General features: G+C 50.7%; 1 protein-coding gene across 1 annotated transcript in view; it reads left to right on the forward strand.

Moving 5' to 3' along the window:
• LOC116975566 (solute carrier family 15 member 2-like) overlaps positions 1–14,211 on the forward strand; it is a 94,075-nt gene that overhangs the window by 61,771 nt on the left and 18,093 nt on the right. The window contains exons 21-22 of the mRNA XM_033024858.1: positions 1,220–1,366; positions 6,079–6,183. Coding sequence (XP_032880749.1) covers positions 1,220–1,366; positions 6,079–6,183 — 252 coding nt within the window. The remainder of the gene's footprint in view (positions 1–1,219; positions 1,367–6,078; positions 6,184–14,211) is intronic.

Genomic DNA, 14,211 nt, shown 5'->3' on the forward strand with positions numbered 1-14,211 from the left:
AGGTCACGGGGAGAACGTACAGACTCCGTACTGACAGCACCCGTAGTCAGGATCGAACCTGGGTCTGTGGCACTGTAAGACATCATCAACTATACCGCAGCGCCACCCTGCCACCCCATGTTAATTGTACAGAACGAGCTGTGGGAGGAGGTAGTTGAGGCAGATACTAATATAACAATATTTAAGAGACATTTGGACAGATACATGGATTGGATAGGTTCAAAGGGTTATGGGCCAAGCGCAGGCGGATGGGAATAGTATAGATGGGACATGTTGGTCGGCGTGGGCAAATGGGCTGAAGAGACTGTTTCCATGCTGTGTGACTGACTAGAAGGTACCTCCAGATCTTCTTCTAGGACCCATGTTCAAGTCAAGTCAAGTTTATTCGTCACATACACATACGAGATGTGCAGTGAAATGAAAAGTGGCAATGCTCGCGGACTTTGTGCAAAAAACAAACAAACAAACAACAAACTGAATGGAACAGAATCACATATTTTACATATTGCATATTGTGGGGGGAAGGAAAAAGGAAAAAAAACAGCAATTTGTTGACAAGGATCTGAAGACCATTGGCATGCTCTGCATTTCCGCACACGATCTCTGTATTCAGTTCAGTTCAGTTTATAGTCACGTGTACCGAGGAACAGTGAAAAGCTTTTGTTGTGTGCTAACCATCCAGCAGAAAGATTGTAAATGATTACAATCGAGCCGCTTACAGTGTACAGATACATGATAAGGGAATGGAATGTTGCTGTAGGAGTAGATATTTAAGAGTGTGGGGCGATTGTCATATGTGATTGTAGATCAGTTTAGTTTTGTTTAGAGATACAGCGCGGAAACAGGCCCGCCGGGTCCGGGCCGAACAGCGATCCCCGCACATTAACACAACCCTACACACTAGGGACAATTTTTACATTTATACCAAGCCAATTAACCTACAAACCTGTACGTCTTTGGGGTGTGGGAGGAAACAGGAGCACCCGGGGAAAACCCACGCAGGTCACGGGGAGAACGTACAAACTCCGTACAGACAAGCACCCGTAGTCGGGATCGAACCCGGGTCTCTGGCGCTGCAAGCGCTGTAAGGCAGCAACTCCACCGCTGCGCCACCGTGGCCACCTTCTATGGCTAGCACGCAAATAGTCGCCAGGGTCGGGCGCCATCTTGGAACCATCAATTTGGGGAACATTAACCCGCTATTTTCTTCGATCCTCAGCCCGAAGAACGCAGGTTGAAGATCTGGAAGACTGAAGACATCAGAGCGAATACAATCCACATCGCGTGGCAAATCCCACAGTACGTGCTGATGGCTGCTGGAGAAGTGATGTTCGCACTTACTGGGTTGGAGTTTTCCTACTCTCAGGTACGGGCTTCCTCTGACATCCACATGGAGACCCAACTTGAACTTTGAGTAGACAAATATTCATATCGGCAATGGTGGATTTAATTCAGACCAAGGCAGGTACTATTGCAACCTTTAAGAAACATAGAAACATAGAAAATAGGTGCAGGAGTAGGCCATTCGACCCTTCGAGCCTGCACCGCCATTCAATATGATCATGGCTGATCATCCAACTCAGTATCCTGTACCTGCCTTCTCTCCATACCCCCCGATCCCTTTAGCCACAAGGGCCACATCTAACTCCCTCTTAAATATAGCCAATGAACTGGCCTCAACTACCTTCTGTGGCAGAGAATTCCAGAGATTCACCACTCTCTGTGTGAAAAATGTTTTTCTCATCTCGGTCTTAAAAGATTTCCCCCTTATCCTTAAACTGTGACCCCTTGTTCTGGACTTTCCCAACATCGGGAACAATCTTTCTGCATCTAGCCTGTCCAACCCCTTAAGAATTTTGTAAGTTTCTATGAGAAACATGGAGTTGATCGGGTGGACACCCAGAATCTCTTGCCAAGAGAAGGGGAATCAAGATCCAGGGGCCATAGGTTTAAGGTGAAGGGGAAAAGATTTTATCGGGATCTGAGAGGAAACTTTTTCACCCAAAGGGTGGTGGGTGGTGGGTGTATAGAACGAGGTAGTTGGGGCAGGGACTATTACAACATTTAAGAAGCAACTAGACAGGTGCATGGTTTGAAGGTGTATGGGCCAAACGCAGGCAGGTGGGACTAGTGTAGATGGGACATATTGGTCAGTGTGGGTAAGTTGGGCCAAAGGGCCAATTTGCACGGGGTATGACCATGCTGTTTGACCCATTGACTTACTCCAGCATTTGGTGTCTATCTAATACAAAGATTGTTAGAAATCCTCTTTTAAACTAACCCAGAGTGAATGGGAGTCATTGGAATAAGTTATCCAGAGGGCAGATGAAGGATCTTAATGGCCTGAATAATGGAAACAAATGGACTAGTTGAACTGACGGAACTAATCCTGTAAGTTAGGGACAGTCCTCTGGGCAAACGACTATGCATTTACCTGAGGTAGACAAAAATGCTGGAGAAACTCAGCAGGTGAGGCAGCATCTATGGAGTGAAGGAAATAGGCGACGTTTCGGCTCCAGACATTCATTTAGACTTATGTGTGTGTGGGGGGGGGGTGGGGGGGGGGGGGGACGAAGAAAGGAAGATGCGGCTGTGGGAGAGCTGGGAAGGGGAGGGCAAAGAGGGAGAAAGCAAGGACTACCTGAAATTGGAGGTCAATGTTCATACCGCTGGGGTGTAAACTACCCAAGTGAAATATGAGGTGCTGCTCCTCCAATTTGCGGTGGGCCTCACTCTGGCCATGGAGGAGGCCCAGGACAGAAAGGTCGGATTCGGAATGGGAGGGGGAGTTGAAGTGCTGAGCCACCGGGAGATCAGGTTGGTTTTGCAAACCGTTACCTATCCCTCCTCTCTCCCCCCCTCTCTCCCTTCTCTCTCTCCCCTTCTCTCTTTCTCTCCCCCTTCTCTCTCTCCTCTGTCTCCACCGGCGGGAGAGTCCCACAGTCACTGACCGCGATGCACTGCCATCGACCCCAACCCCCATACCAGGGTGATTCCCCCCCCCCCACCCCCTCCGACTTCTAACAAGTGCACTCAAATTGAAATCTCACATCTTTGCGAGGGAGGGATGGATGGAACGGATGTAATCACCGGCTAAAGCAAAGGCCGTTAGGACAGGGAAATAATGCCAGTTAATTAATCATGTTCCCGAATGTAAGAACGATTTATATACGTAACATTTTTGTTTTTAAATGAATGTAGCTCTGTTTTGATTATTAATGCCGAGTTAAAACCCCGTTCCGTTGGAAGGGCTTGCGGCCGCTGGTTTCACAGTGCCTTCATTTTCACACGGACGGCTGCCAGTATTTGGTTAATTAACTGGTGGCATTATTTCCCTGTCCGAACGGCCTTTGCTTTAGCCTGGTGTGGGGATTGGGGTTCGATGGCGGTGCATTGGGGTGAGTGACTGTGGGACGCTCCTGCTGGTGGAGACCAGGGGAGAGAGAAGGGGGAGAGAAAGGCAGAAAGAAGTGGTAGAGAGCAGGTAGAGGGGTGGCCTATGGTGGTGGGAGGGGAGATAAGTAGAGGCGCGCCGCGAAGAGAGAGGGCGGTAGACGCATGGAAGCTCCTTTCTTGAGCGATGGGGCGCGCTTTTTTTGGCGCTGTCTTTTCCTCCTACGTCTGCGTCTGCCGGGCGCTTCTCCGTCCCTGCCCTTCTTCCTCTCGAGCCCATCGGGCTACTGCCCTTTTCTCTCTCTCTCCGCTTTTTTCTTCTCCTCCGCTTCCTCTCTCTCCTCCCTCGACTCCCTGTCTTCTTCTGCTCGCCTCTTGCGCTCTCTTTCTCGTTCTCTCGCTGGTCTCTTCCTTTTGGCTCGCCCCTTTTTCCTGTTCCATGGGTGTCCTTTTCCCACACAAGCCATAGGTAACTGGGAAATCTGAACCCAAGCACCAAGTTGAAAGCGGCAGAAGGTGTGCATCCCTCGGGACAGCCCCCACTCTCCCATGGCCACCCTCCGCTGGCTGTGGGTCTGGTGGGACAATGTTCATCCCTTCACAGTGATGTGATGGACGTGGGGGGTCTGGACCCATCGTTGACAAGTCCCGCCCCCCGGCAACGTCATGTCCGTTATTGGACTTCTCTGTTGAGCAGCAGTCGACCCGTTGGCCTGTAGGCGACGTCGCCTTTCGGGCAGGTGGCGTTTCGACAAAGCGGCCATTCGGTGAGTTTGCTTTTAGGCTACGCAGCTTTTTGGTTCGTTGGCTTTTAGGCATCCCGGCCTTTCGGTTAGTTTGCATTTAGGCGTCCCATCCTTTCGGTTAGTAGGCGTTTCGTCTACGGTTGTAACACAAAAGGTCGCAAGGAAACATATTGATATATATAACATCCCTCACACCTGCACAGTGTGTAGGAAGGAACACCAGATGCTGGTTTACACCGAAGATAGACACAACATGCTGGAGTAACACAGGGGGACAGGCAGCATCTCTGGATAGAAGAAATGGGTGACGTCTCGGGTCGAGAGCCTGCTTCAGACCTCTACATCTCCGCAGTAGGCTGCAGTTTTCTGAAGTGCCACCAGATGGAGATAAACTTGATTGAAGCAGTGCAGTGTAGGTTCACGAGATTGATCCCTGGGATGGTGGGACAGTCATATGAGGAAAGATTGAAAAGACTAGGCTTGCATTCACTGGAGTTTAGAAGGATGAGGGGGCTTCTTATAGAAACATATAAAATTATAAAAGGACTGGACAAGCTAGATGCAGGAAAAATGTTCCCAATGTTGGGCGAGTCCACAACCAGGGGCCACAGTCTAAGAATAAAGGGGAGGCCATTTAAGACTGTGGTGTGAAAAAACTTTTTCACCCAGAGAGCAGAGCAATGAATGGCGGTGCTGGCTCGAAGGGCCGAATGGCCTCCTTCTGCAGCTATTTTCTATGTTTCTTACTTCAAGCTAAAATCTTCCCAAAATAAAGAATTGCTTTACTCAACCCTAATTATTGTGTGGATAGAATGACAGATTTTTGTGGAGAGACATATAAAATCCCTTGGCTGTCCAGTGCCTGTTACATCCAACGTGGGCCAGTTATCTAAGTGGCTTCTGGTCAGAATGGGATCCAGTCCAAACTCCTGTCACAAATGTCACATTCAGGAACAATTCATTGCACGTTCTGGCTCCGTGCAACAGAGAGTATAATAGGCAAAGGAAACTGGATTATGTGGTAAAGAGTAAATTGTTATCTGGAGCCCAGGACTGGGAGGGTGTGTGGGGTGGGGGGGAGGGGGGGGGGGGGGGGGGGGTGGAGGGTGGAAGCAGATTCAGAAGCACTGAAGAAATCTGAAAAGTCTGAGGAAGGGTCTCGACCCGAAACATCACCTGTTCCATTTCTACAGCCTGGCTCGCTGAGTTAGGGTCATAGAGTGATACAGTGTGGAATCAGGCCCTTTAGCCCAACTTGCCCATGCCGGCCAACAATGTCCCAGCTACATTAGTCCCACCAGCCCGCGCTTGGCCTATATCCCTCCAAACCTGTCCTATCCATGTACCTGTCTAACTGTTTCTTAAACGTTGGGATAGTCCCAGCCTCAATTACCTCCTCTGGCAGCTTGTTCCATACACCCACCTCCCTTTGTGTGAAAAAGTTACCCCTCAGATTCTGATTAAATCTTTTCCCCTTCACCTTAAGCCTATGTCCTCTGGTCCTCGATTCACCTACTCTGGGCAAGAGACTCTGTGCATCTAACCGATCTATTCCTCTCACGATTTTATACACCTCAATAAGATCACCCCTCATCCTCCTGCGCTCCAAGGAGCGGAGTCCCAGCCTACTTAACCTCTCCCGATAGCTCAGTCCCTCTAGGCCTGGCAACATCCTTGGAAATCTTCTCTGTACCCTTTCTGGCTTGACAACATCTTTTCTATAACATGGCACCCAATGTTTGATTGGACTTTACTGGACTTCATCTCGCAGTCAATGTTATTCACATTATTCCCTTGATCGTGGATCTGTACACCGTGGACGGCCCGATTGTAATCATGTATTGTCTTTCCACTGACTGGGTGGCACGCAACAAAAGGTACACGTGACAATAAACTAAACTCAAACTAAATTAAATTGCTTCTACTTTTGTTGTTTCAGGCCCCTATAAACATGAAAGCTGTGCTTCAGTCTGGCTTGCTCCTGACTGTGGCTTTCGGGAACATCATTGTGGTTATCGTGGCCAAGTCTGCGTTCTTGGAGCAGGTACCAGATTGCAACAGCATCATCTGCCAATCCTTTATCTGTGGTAGCCTTTGGAAATTAGCTGGCACTGATTTGTGTTAGATTGACACCTTGCTTTGTGTACCATTTCAATGGAAGAGAATGGAGAGTCTGTGCGTCTGTGTAGGAGTGTGTGTCTGTGTGTGAGTGCGTGTGTCTGTGTGTGAGTGCGTGTGTGTGTCTGTGTAGGAGTGTGTGTCTGTGTGTAGGAGTGTGTGTCTGTGTGTAGGAGTGTGTGTCTGTGTGTGAGTGCGTGTGTGTGTGTGTGAGTGCGTGCGACTGTGTGTAGGAGTGTGTGTCTGTGTAGGAGTGTGTGTATCTCTATGTGACTATGCGTATGTGTGTGTGCAGGAGTGTGTGTTTGCCTGTGTGTGTGTAGGAGAGTGTGTGTGTGTAGGAGTGTGTGTAGGAGCATGTGTGTATGTAGGTGTGTCTATGTATCTGTCTGTGTGTGTGTAAGTCTGTGTGTGTATGTGTCCATGTGTATGTGTCTGTGTGTGTGTAGGAGTGTTTGTATGTCTGTGTGTGTATGTGTGTGTTTTTGTGTATGTGTCTGTGTGTATGTGTGTGTCTTTGTGTATGTGTGTGTGTATGTGTCTGAGTGTGTCTATGTGTGTGTGTCTGAGTCTTCTTATCGAGTCCACACACAAGATTAGAAGTTGTTCAGCCAGAGCTGAACACACTTCTCGGCATCTGCACAATGGTGTCTGTCTTGCGCTTCTTGTGCTTCTTGTGCGTGGTGGTGGAAAGATTGGTTGAAACAGGGCCGCGACGTGAATGCTCTTTCCTTGGCCCCTGTGTCTGAGCGTGAGTGTGTCAATCTATGTGTATGTCTGAAGAAACGTCCCTACATGAGAAGTTCCCTATCCGTGGCCTCCAGAGATGCTGTCTGATGCGTTGTTACTTCAGCGCTCTTTGCCACTTTTTGTAAACCAGCATCTGGAATTCCTTGTGTCTATTTTTTACGGTGTGTATTTGTGTGTGTAAGTTTGTGGAATCATCGTCATAGATTCATACAGCGTGGAAACAGACCCTTCAGCCCAACTTGCGACACTGACCAACATGTCCCATCTACACTACTCCCACCAGCCTGCCTGCGTTTGGCCCACCTACCCGATCTATTCCTCTCATGATCTTATCCACCTCTACCTCCTCCAGCAGCTCGTTCCACCACCCCTTTGTGTAAAAACGTTACCTCCCGGGTTCCTATTAGGACGGAGTTTGTGCGTTCTCCCTGTGACAGCGTGGGGTTTTCTCCGGGTGCTCCGTTTACTCCCACACCCCAAGGACATGCGGGTTTGTAGGTTAATTGGTTTCTGAAAGATTGTTAATTGTCCCTGGTGTGTAGGATAGTGTCAGGGGTGATCGTTGCTCGGCGCGGTCTTGATGGGCTGAAGGGCCTGTTTCCGCACTGTATCTCTAAAGTCTGAAGCCTAAAGACTTAGGACTTCAGCCTGAAAACTTGTTGGATAACAGAGGGGGGGAGGTGCTGAAATTAAAAAATTCTTAAAGGGTTGGACAGGCTAGATGCAGGAAGATTGTTCCCGATGTTGGGGAAGTCCAGAACAAGGGATCACAGTTTAAGGATAAGGGGGAAATCTTTTAGGACCGAGATGAGGAAAACATTTTTCACACAGAGAGTGGTGTATCTTTGGAATTCTCTGCCACAGAATGTAGTTGAGGCCTGTTCATTGGCTATATTTAAGAGGGAGTTAGATGTGGCCCTTGTGGCTAAAGGGATCAGGGGAGAGAAGGCAGGTACAAGATAGTGAGTTGGATGATCAGCCATGATCATATTGAATGGCGGTGCAGGCTCGAAGGGCCGAATGGCCTACTCCTGCACCTATTTTCTATGTTTCTATGAATGTTTCTCCGGTGTCGTGTACAATTCCATCAGCGCCGATGATAGTGACGATGTCCCTTTTTCCACCCACAGTGGGAAGAGTTTGTGCTCTTTGCCTGCCTGCTGCTTGCGGTCTGCATCATATTCTCCATCATGGCTTACCGCTACACTTACGTGGACTCCGGAGAGTTGGCCAAGCCGGCCAAGGATGCAGAAGAGGAGATCGCTCTGTCACCACCGTACCCAGACGAATCCCTCAAGTCAAGTCAAGTCAAGAGAGTTTATTGTCATGTGTCCCAGATAGGACAATGAAATTCTTGCATTGCTGCAGCACAACAGAATATTTTAGACATAAATACAGATCAGATCAGATCAGCGTGTCCATATACCATGAATATATATATACACACATAAATAAACAGATAAAGTGCAATAGGCTGACATAGTTCATAGTTTGTTTGAAGTTGTGTTTAATAGTCTGATGGCTGTGGGGAAGTAGTATTCCTGAACCTGGATGTTGCAGATTTCAGGCTCCTGTACCTTCTACCTGAAGACAGCAGAGGGATGAGTGTGTGGCCAGGATGGTGTGATGCCTTGATGATGTTGGCAGCCTTTTTGAGGCAGCGACTGCGATAGATCCCCTCGATGGTAGGGAGGTCAGAGCCGATGATGGACTGGGCAGTTTTTACAACTTTTTGCAGCATTTTCTGCTCCTGAACGCTCAGGTTGCCGAACCAAGCCACGATACAACCAGTCAGCATGCTCTCTACTGTGCACCTGTAGAGGTTCGAGAGAGTCCTCCTTGACAAACCGACTCTCCGTAATCTTCTCAGGAAGTAGAGGCGCTGATGTGCCTTCTTTATAATTGCATTAGTGTTCTGGGACCAGGAGAGATCTTCAGAGATGTGCATGCCCAGGAATTTGAAGCTCTTGACCCTTTCCACCATCGACCCGTTGATATAAATGGGACTGTGGGTCCCCATCCTACAACTTCCGAAGTCCACCATTTGGTCAATCGGTCGATCTCACTTCTATACTCTGACTCGTCACCATCAGTGATTGGTCCCACAGCAGTGGTGTCTTCGGCGAACTTGATGATGGAGTTCGCACTATGTCCGGCTACGCAGCCATGAGTATAGAGTGGGTACAGCAGGGGGCTGAGCACGCAGCCTTGAGGTGCTCCCGTGCTGATTGTTATCGAGGATGACACATTTCCACCAATACGGACAGACCGAGGTCTGTGAATGAGGAAGTCGAGGATCCAATTGCAGAGGGATGCGCAGAGACCCAGATCTGAGAGTTTGGTAACCAGCTTTCTTTTTTTTTTTATTTTATTTTTTTAAATATAAATTAATTCAATTATTAAAAAATAATATTACACTACAATAAAACAAGCCATAACCCACCACCATAATACAATACAAACATGTAATGAACTACTATACAACTATGATACAATCCTTATTGAGGATACATTCAACACCCTGCGGAGCCCAGCGGTCCCGGAACTCCCTCAGGGTGCCCGCAGACAGGGCGTATTCCCTTTCTAATCCCACCTGGGCACGGACGTAACCCCGGAAAAGGGGCAGGCAGCTGGCTCGGGTAGAGCCCTCCACCGTCTGGCGCCGTGACTCGCGGATGGCCAGCTTGGCCAGGCCCAGGAGCAACCCAACCAGGACATCTTCAGCCCTACCCTCTCCCCTATGCACAGGGTGTCCAAAGATGAGGATGGTGGGTGAAAAATGATGAATAAATGAATGAATACGTTTATTGTCATTGCACAATACTGTGCAACGAAATTCCATTACATCTCCGGTTAAAAAAAATACAAACACGACAACCATTAACACATATGTACACTTATTAGTAAAAAATAAATAGGTATTTTAAAAGAATTTAAAAGAATTTGGCGGCATTTCTTGGAATTACATTTTGCTTCCCCAGCTCTTTTATCGCACATGGGTAGAAACTATTTTTTAGTCTACCGGTGCGAGCCTTCAGAGTCCTGAATCGTCTCCCAGAGGGTAGCAGAGTAAAAAGGTGGTTGGCAGGGTGGGATGTGTCCTGCTTGATATTTGTGGCCCGGCGCAAGCATCGGGCCCTATATATGTCATCCAAGGAGGGCAGTTGGGCGTTTGTAATGCTCTGCGCAGTTTTTATAATTCCCTGCAACGCCCTCCTCTCAGCCACAGTACAGCTAGCAATCCACACCAGGATTCCATAGGAGAGGATACTCTCCGCGGCGCATCGGTAGAAGGACAACAGCAGCGGCTGTGAGATGTTTGCTCTCCGCAGAGACCTCAGGAAATACAGCCGCTGATGAGACTTCTTCACGAGAGTGACGGTGTTCATTTGCCATTTGAGGTCCTGGGAGATGTTTATTCCCAGGAACTTAAAGCCAGTGACTCCCTCCACCATGTCTCCTTTGATGTATAAGGGAGCAGGTTCCTCTCTCCTCTTCCTCCTGAAGTCAACGACCAGCTCTTTTGTCTTTGATGGGTTGAGTACCAGGTTGTTTTTGGTACACCAGACGGTCAGTTTTTGGACTTCATCCCTGTAGGCAGACTCGTCGTTGTTGTTTATCAGTCCCACCACAGTCGTGTCGTCCGCAAACTTGATGATCCTGTTTGTACTGTGTGTTGGTATACAGTCATAAGTGTATATTGTATACAAGATGGGACTCAGCACACAACCTTGTGGCGCACCTGTGCTGAGCGTCAGGACTGGGGAGTAATTGGACCCCATCCTGACAGTCTGTGGGCGATCTGTTAGAAAGTCCTTAATCCATCCGCATGTGTTTGCATTAACACCCAGATCAGACAGTTTGTCCACCATTCTGCTGGGGATGATTGGATTAAATGCAGAACTAAAATCTACAAATAACATCCTCACATATGAGCCAGGACGCTCCAGATGTGTCAGTGCAGAATGTAGAGCTATGTTGATGGCATCCTCCGTTGACCTATTAGCTCTATATGCAAACTGATGCTGATCCAGGGTGGATGGGAGTGAGGACTTAATGTGGGCCAGGACCAGCCGTTCAAAACACTTCATCACCGTTGAAGTGAGAGCAACAGGTCTATAGTCATTCAAGCTGGTAATGGCTGTTTTTTTGGGTACAGGCACGATGGTAGCAGTCTTAAAGCATTTAGGGACAGTGCACGTTGACAGAGAGAGGTTGAAGATGTCGCTGAAAACCTCCGCTAACTGGTCTGCACAGTCCCGCAATACTCTCCCTGGGATGCCATCTGGTCCAGCAGCCTTCCTGGGGTTGACCCTGCGGAGAGTTCTTCAGACGTCCTCCGTACTCACAGTGAGTGCCAGGTCGTCAGTGCTGGGTGCGGCTGCAGGTGCAGGCTCTGCCTCATTCAGCTCAAACCAGGCGAAAAAATGGTTGAGCTCAGCTAGCGAGTTGTTACTGCTGCAGATGATCGGCCCCCCCTTGCCCTTGTAGTTTGTGAGTTGCTGAATGCCCTGCCAGACACGCCGAGGGTCCCTCTCGTTAAAATACCCCTCTAACCTTCTTCCATAGGCTGTCTTTGCCTCTTTAATGGCTCTCTTTAGTTTAGATCTGGCAGTGCTGTACAATTCATCACTGCCAGATCTAAAGGCTGAGTTGCGTTCCCTCAGCAGTTTCCTGAAAAATGCAGCCAGAAGGCAAGGAGCAGCCCCTTTAGATATTCAAACAGTGGCTGCAGCCTCACGCACTCCATGTACACGTGGTACACAGACTCTTCCAGCCCGCAAAAGTGGCAGGCGGCTGGCGAGTCTGTGAACCGCGAGAGAAACAGGTTGCAGGGAACACCTCGGTGCAATACCCTCCACCCCAGGTCCCCAATGTAGAGGGGGAGAATCCCTGTGTAGAGGGACCCCCACCGGGGGCCCCCCTCGCGACCGGAAGGGAACACCGACCGCCACTTGGTGTCCGGACGGTGGACCAGGGCGAGGAAGTGCAGGGTGTGGAGGAGGAGCCTGTACAGGACACGCCTCCCTGCGTCTCGGAGGGAGACGAAGGGTGTCGAGGAAAGGCGGCTCAAATTGTGTGGGACCGGCTCCTGGGATCGATTACGGCGCCTTGGTCCGATGAGTACTTCCGGCTGAGCGGGGGCTTGCTCAATCACCAGTACTCCACACGTTTGAGCCCCCCGGTCACCCGATGGGGCGGGACAGGGACCGGCTGCTCTCAAGCCCGGGCCGTCACCCTCCGCCGGTGGAGGTGGGGCCTGGTCAACGGCAACCAGGTTCCAGACTCTCAACAAGTCCCTGTAGAAGCCAGGCATCCCCATCAGGACCGCACGGCTGACCCCCACCATCGGGATCCGCGTACCTCCTTGAAGGCAGCGGCTCCGTTGGAAAAAGTGCGTTGCCAGCACGTGTCACCTGGGAGGATGCCCTGAGTACAGGTATCTCTGCAAGGTCCTGAGGCGGAGAGCCGCCACCTTGGTGCGAATGCACACCAGCGACTGACCGCCCTCCTCGATCGGGAGACTCAGGACCGCTGCAGAGACCCAGTGCTTTCCGTTGCCCCAGAAGAAGTCCACCAACTTCTTCTGGATGATCCCAGCAAAGGTGGCTGATGGGACCAATGTGGTCAATCTGTACCAGAGCATGGAGGCCACGAGTTGGTTAATGACCAACACCCTGCCCCAGTACGAAAGCACTCTGAGGAGACCCGCCCAGCGCCCCAGCCGGGTGACGACTTTCACCTCCAGCTCCTGCCAGTTCGCCAGCCAGGTCTCCGCACCAGGACTCAGGTAGACTCCCAGGTAGAGGAGGTGTGTGGTACTCCACGTGAAAGACCTCATCTCCTCCGGGAGGGAGTCCACCTGTGTAGTGAAATCCTCCCCGCTTCCTCTTCCAGGTATTCCAGAACCTCGCAAACGAGTCCCGGAAGCGGCGATCCTCCAGCAGCCGGTTGTTAAAATCCCTGTCAAAAGCCTTCTCCTGGTCGAGGGAGAGAAAGGCAGTGGGTACACCGGTCTCCTGAGCCAGGTAGACCAGGTCCCGGACCAGATGGATATTGTCCTGGATGGACCGGCCTGCGACCGTGTAAGACTGGTCAGGGTGGATCACTTGAGCCAGCACTGGGCCCACACGGTTTGCCATTGCCTTGGCAAAGACCTTGTAGTCGGTACAGAGGAGGGAGACTGGGCGCCAGTTTTTTAGACGGCGGAGATCGCCCTTCTTGGGCAGTAGGACCACGACAGCCCTTCGCCAAGACAGGGGCATCTCTCTGGTCGCCAGGCTCTCCCTCAATACCATGGTGTAGTCCTCCCCAAGGATCCCCCAGAAAGTGCGGGGGAACTCTGCTGTCAGTCCGTCTAGGCCAGGGGATTTGCCCCTTCGGATCTGATGGAGGGCCGCGGTCAGTTCATCCAGTGTCAGGGGGGCATCCAGACGCTCGGCACCTACCGGGTCGACCGTGGCTAGGCCTTCCCACAGATCACTACACTCGTCCCCGCCAGAGCTATCTGGTGAGAACAAGGTCCCATAAAAGGAACGAACTGCTGTGTTAATGTCCTCTGGTTCACTGACGGAGGAGTCATCATCAGCGAGCAGCTCCACTAACTGCTGACGGACTCCCCGCCACTTCTCCAGCGAGTAGAAGAAGGGTGAACCGCGGTCCAAATCGTGGAGCAATTGGATCCGCGACCTCACGTACGCGCCTCGAGATTGCTCCAACTGTAGCTCCTTCAGCGCGTCCTTCTTCTCCTGGTATTCCCTCCAGAGGATCGTGTCCCCGACGGTCTGACTTAGACGCGAATCCAAATCGAGTAGCTCGCTCCCGAGCTGTCTGATCTTGGAATTGCGTCTCTTGGTCGACCCTCTAGTGTACTCCTGACAGAAACTCCGGATGTGGGCCTTGCCCACATCCCATCATAGCCGCAGGGAGTGAAATCCTCCCCGCTTCCTCTTCCAGGTATTCCAGAACCTCGCAAACGAGTCCCGGAAGCGGCGATCCTCCAGCAGCCGGTTGTTAAAATGCCAGTACGCGGACCCTCCCCTCGTGCGCAGCGGGCTAAACTCCGCCCACACCAGGTGGTGGTCCGAGCACGGCACCGGCAGCATGGAGGCCGCCGTGACGCGGGAGACGTACGCCCTAGAAATGTACATGCGGTCGATGCGAGACCCACCCCCCTCTGACCTCCTGGAGAAGGCCCTAGAGT

Source organism: Amblyraja radiata, chromosome 7 (genome assembly GCF_010909765.2).
Source record: "Amblyraja radiata isolate CabotCenter1 chromosome 7, sAmbRad1.1.pri, whole genome shotgun sequence".
Classification (NCBI taxonomy): domain Eukaryota; kingdom Metazoa; phylum Chordata; class Chondrichthyes; order Rajiformes; family Rajidae; genus Amblyraja; species Amblyraja radiata.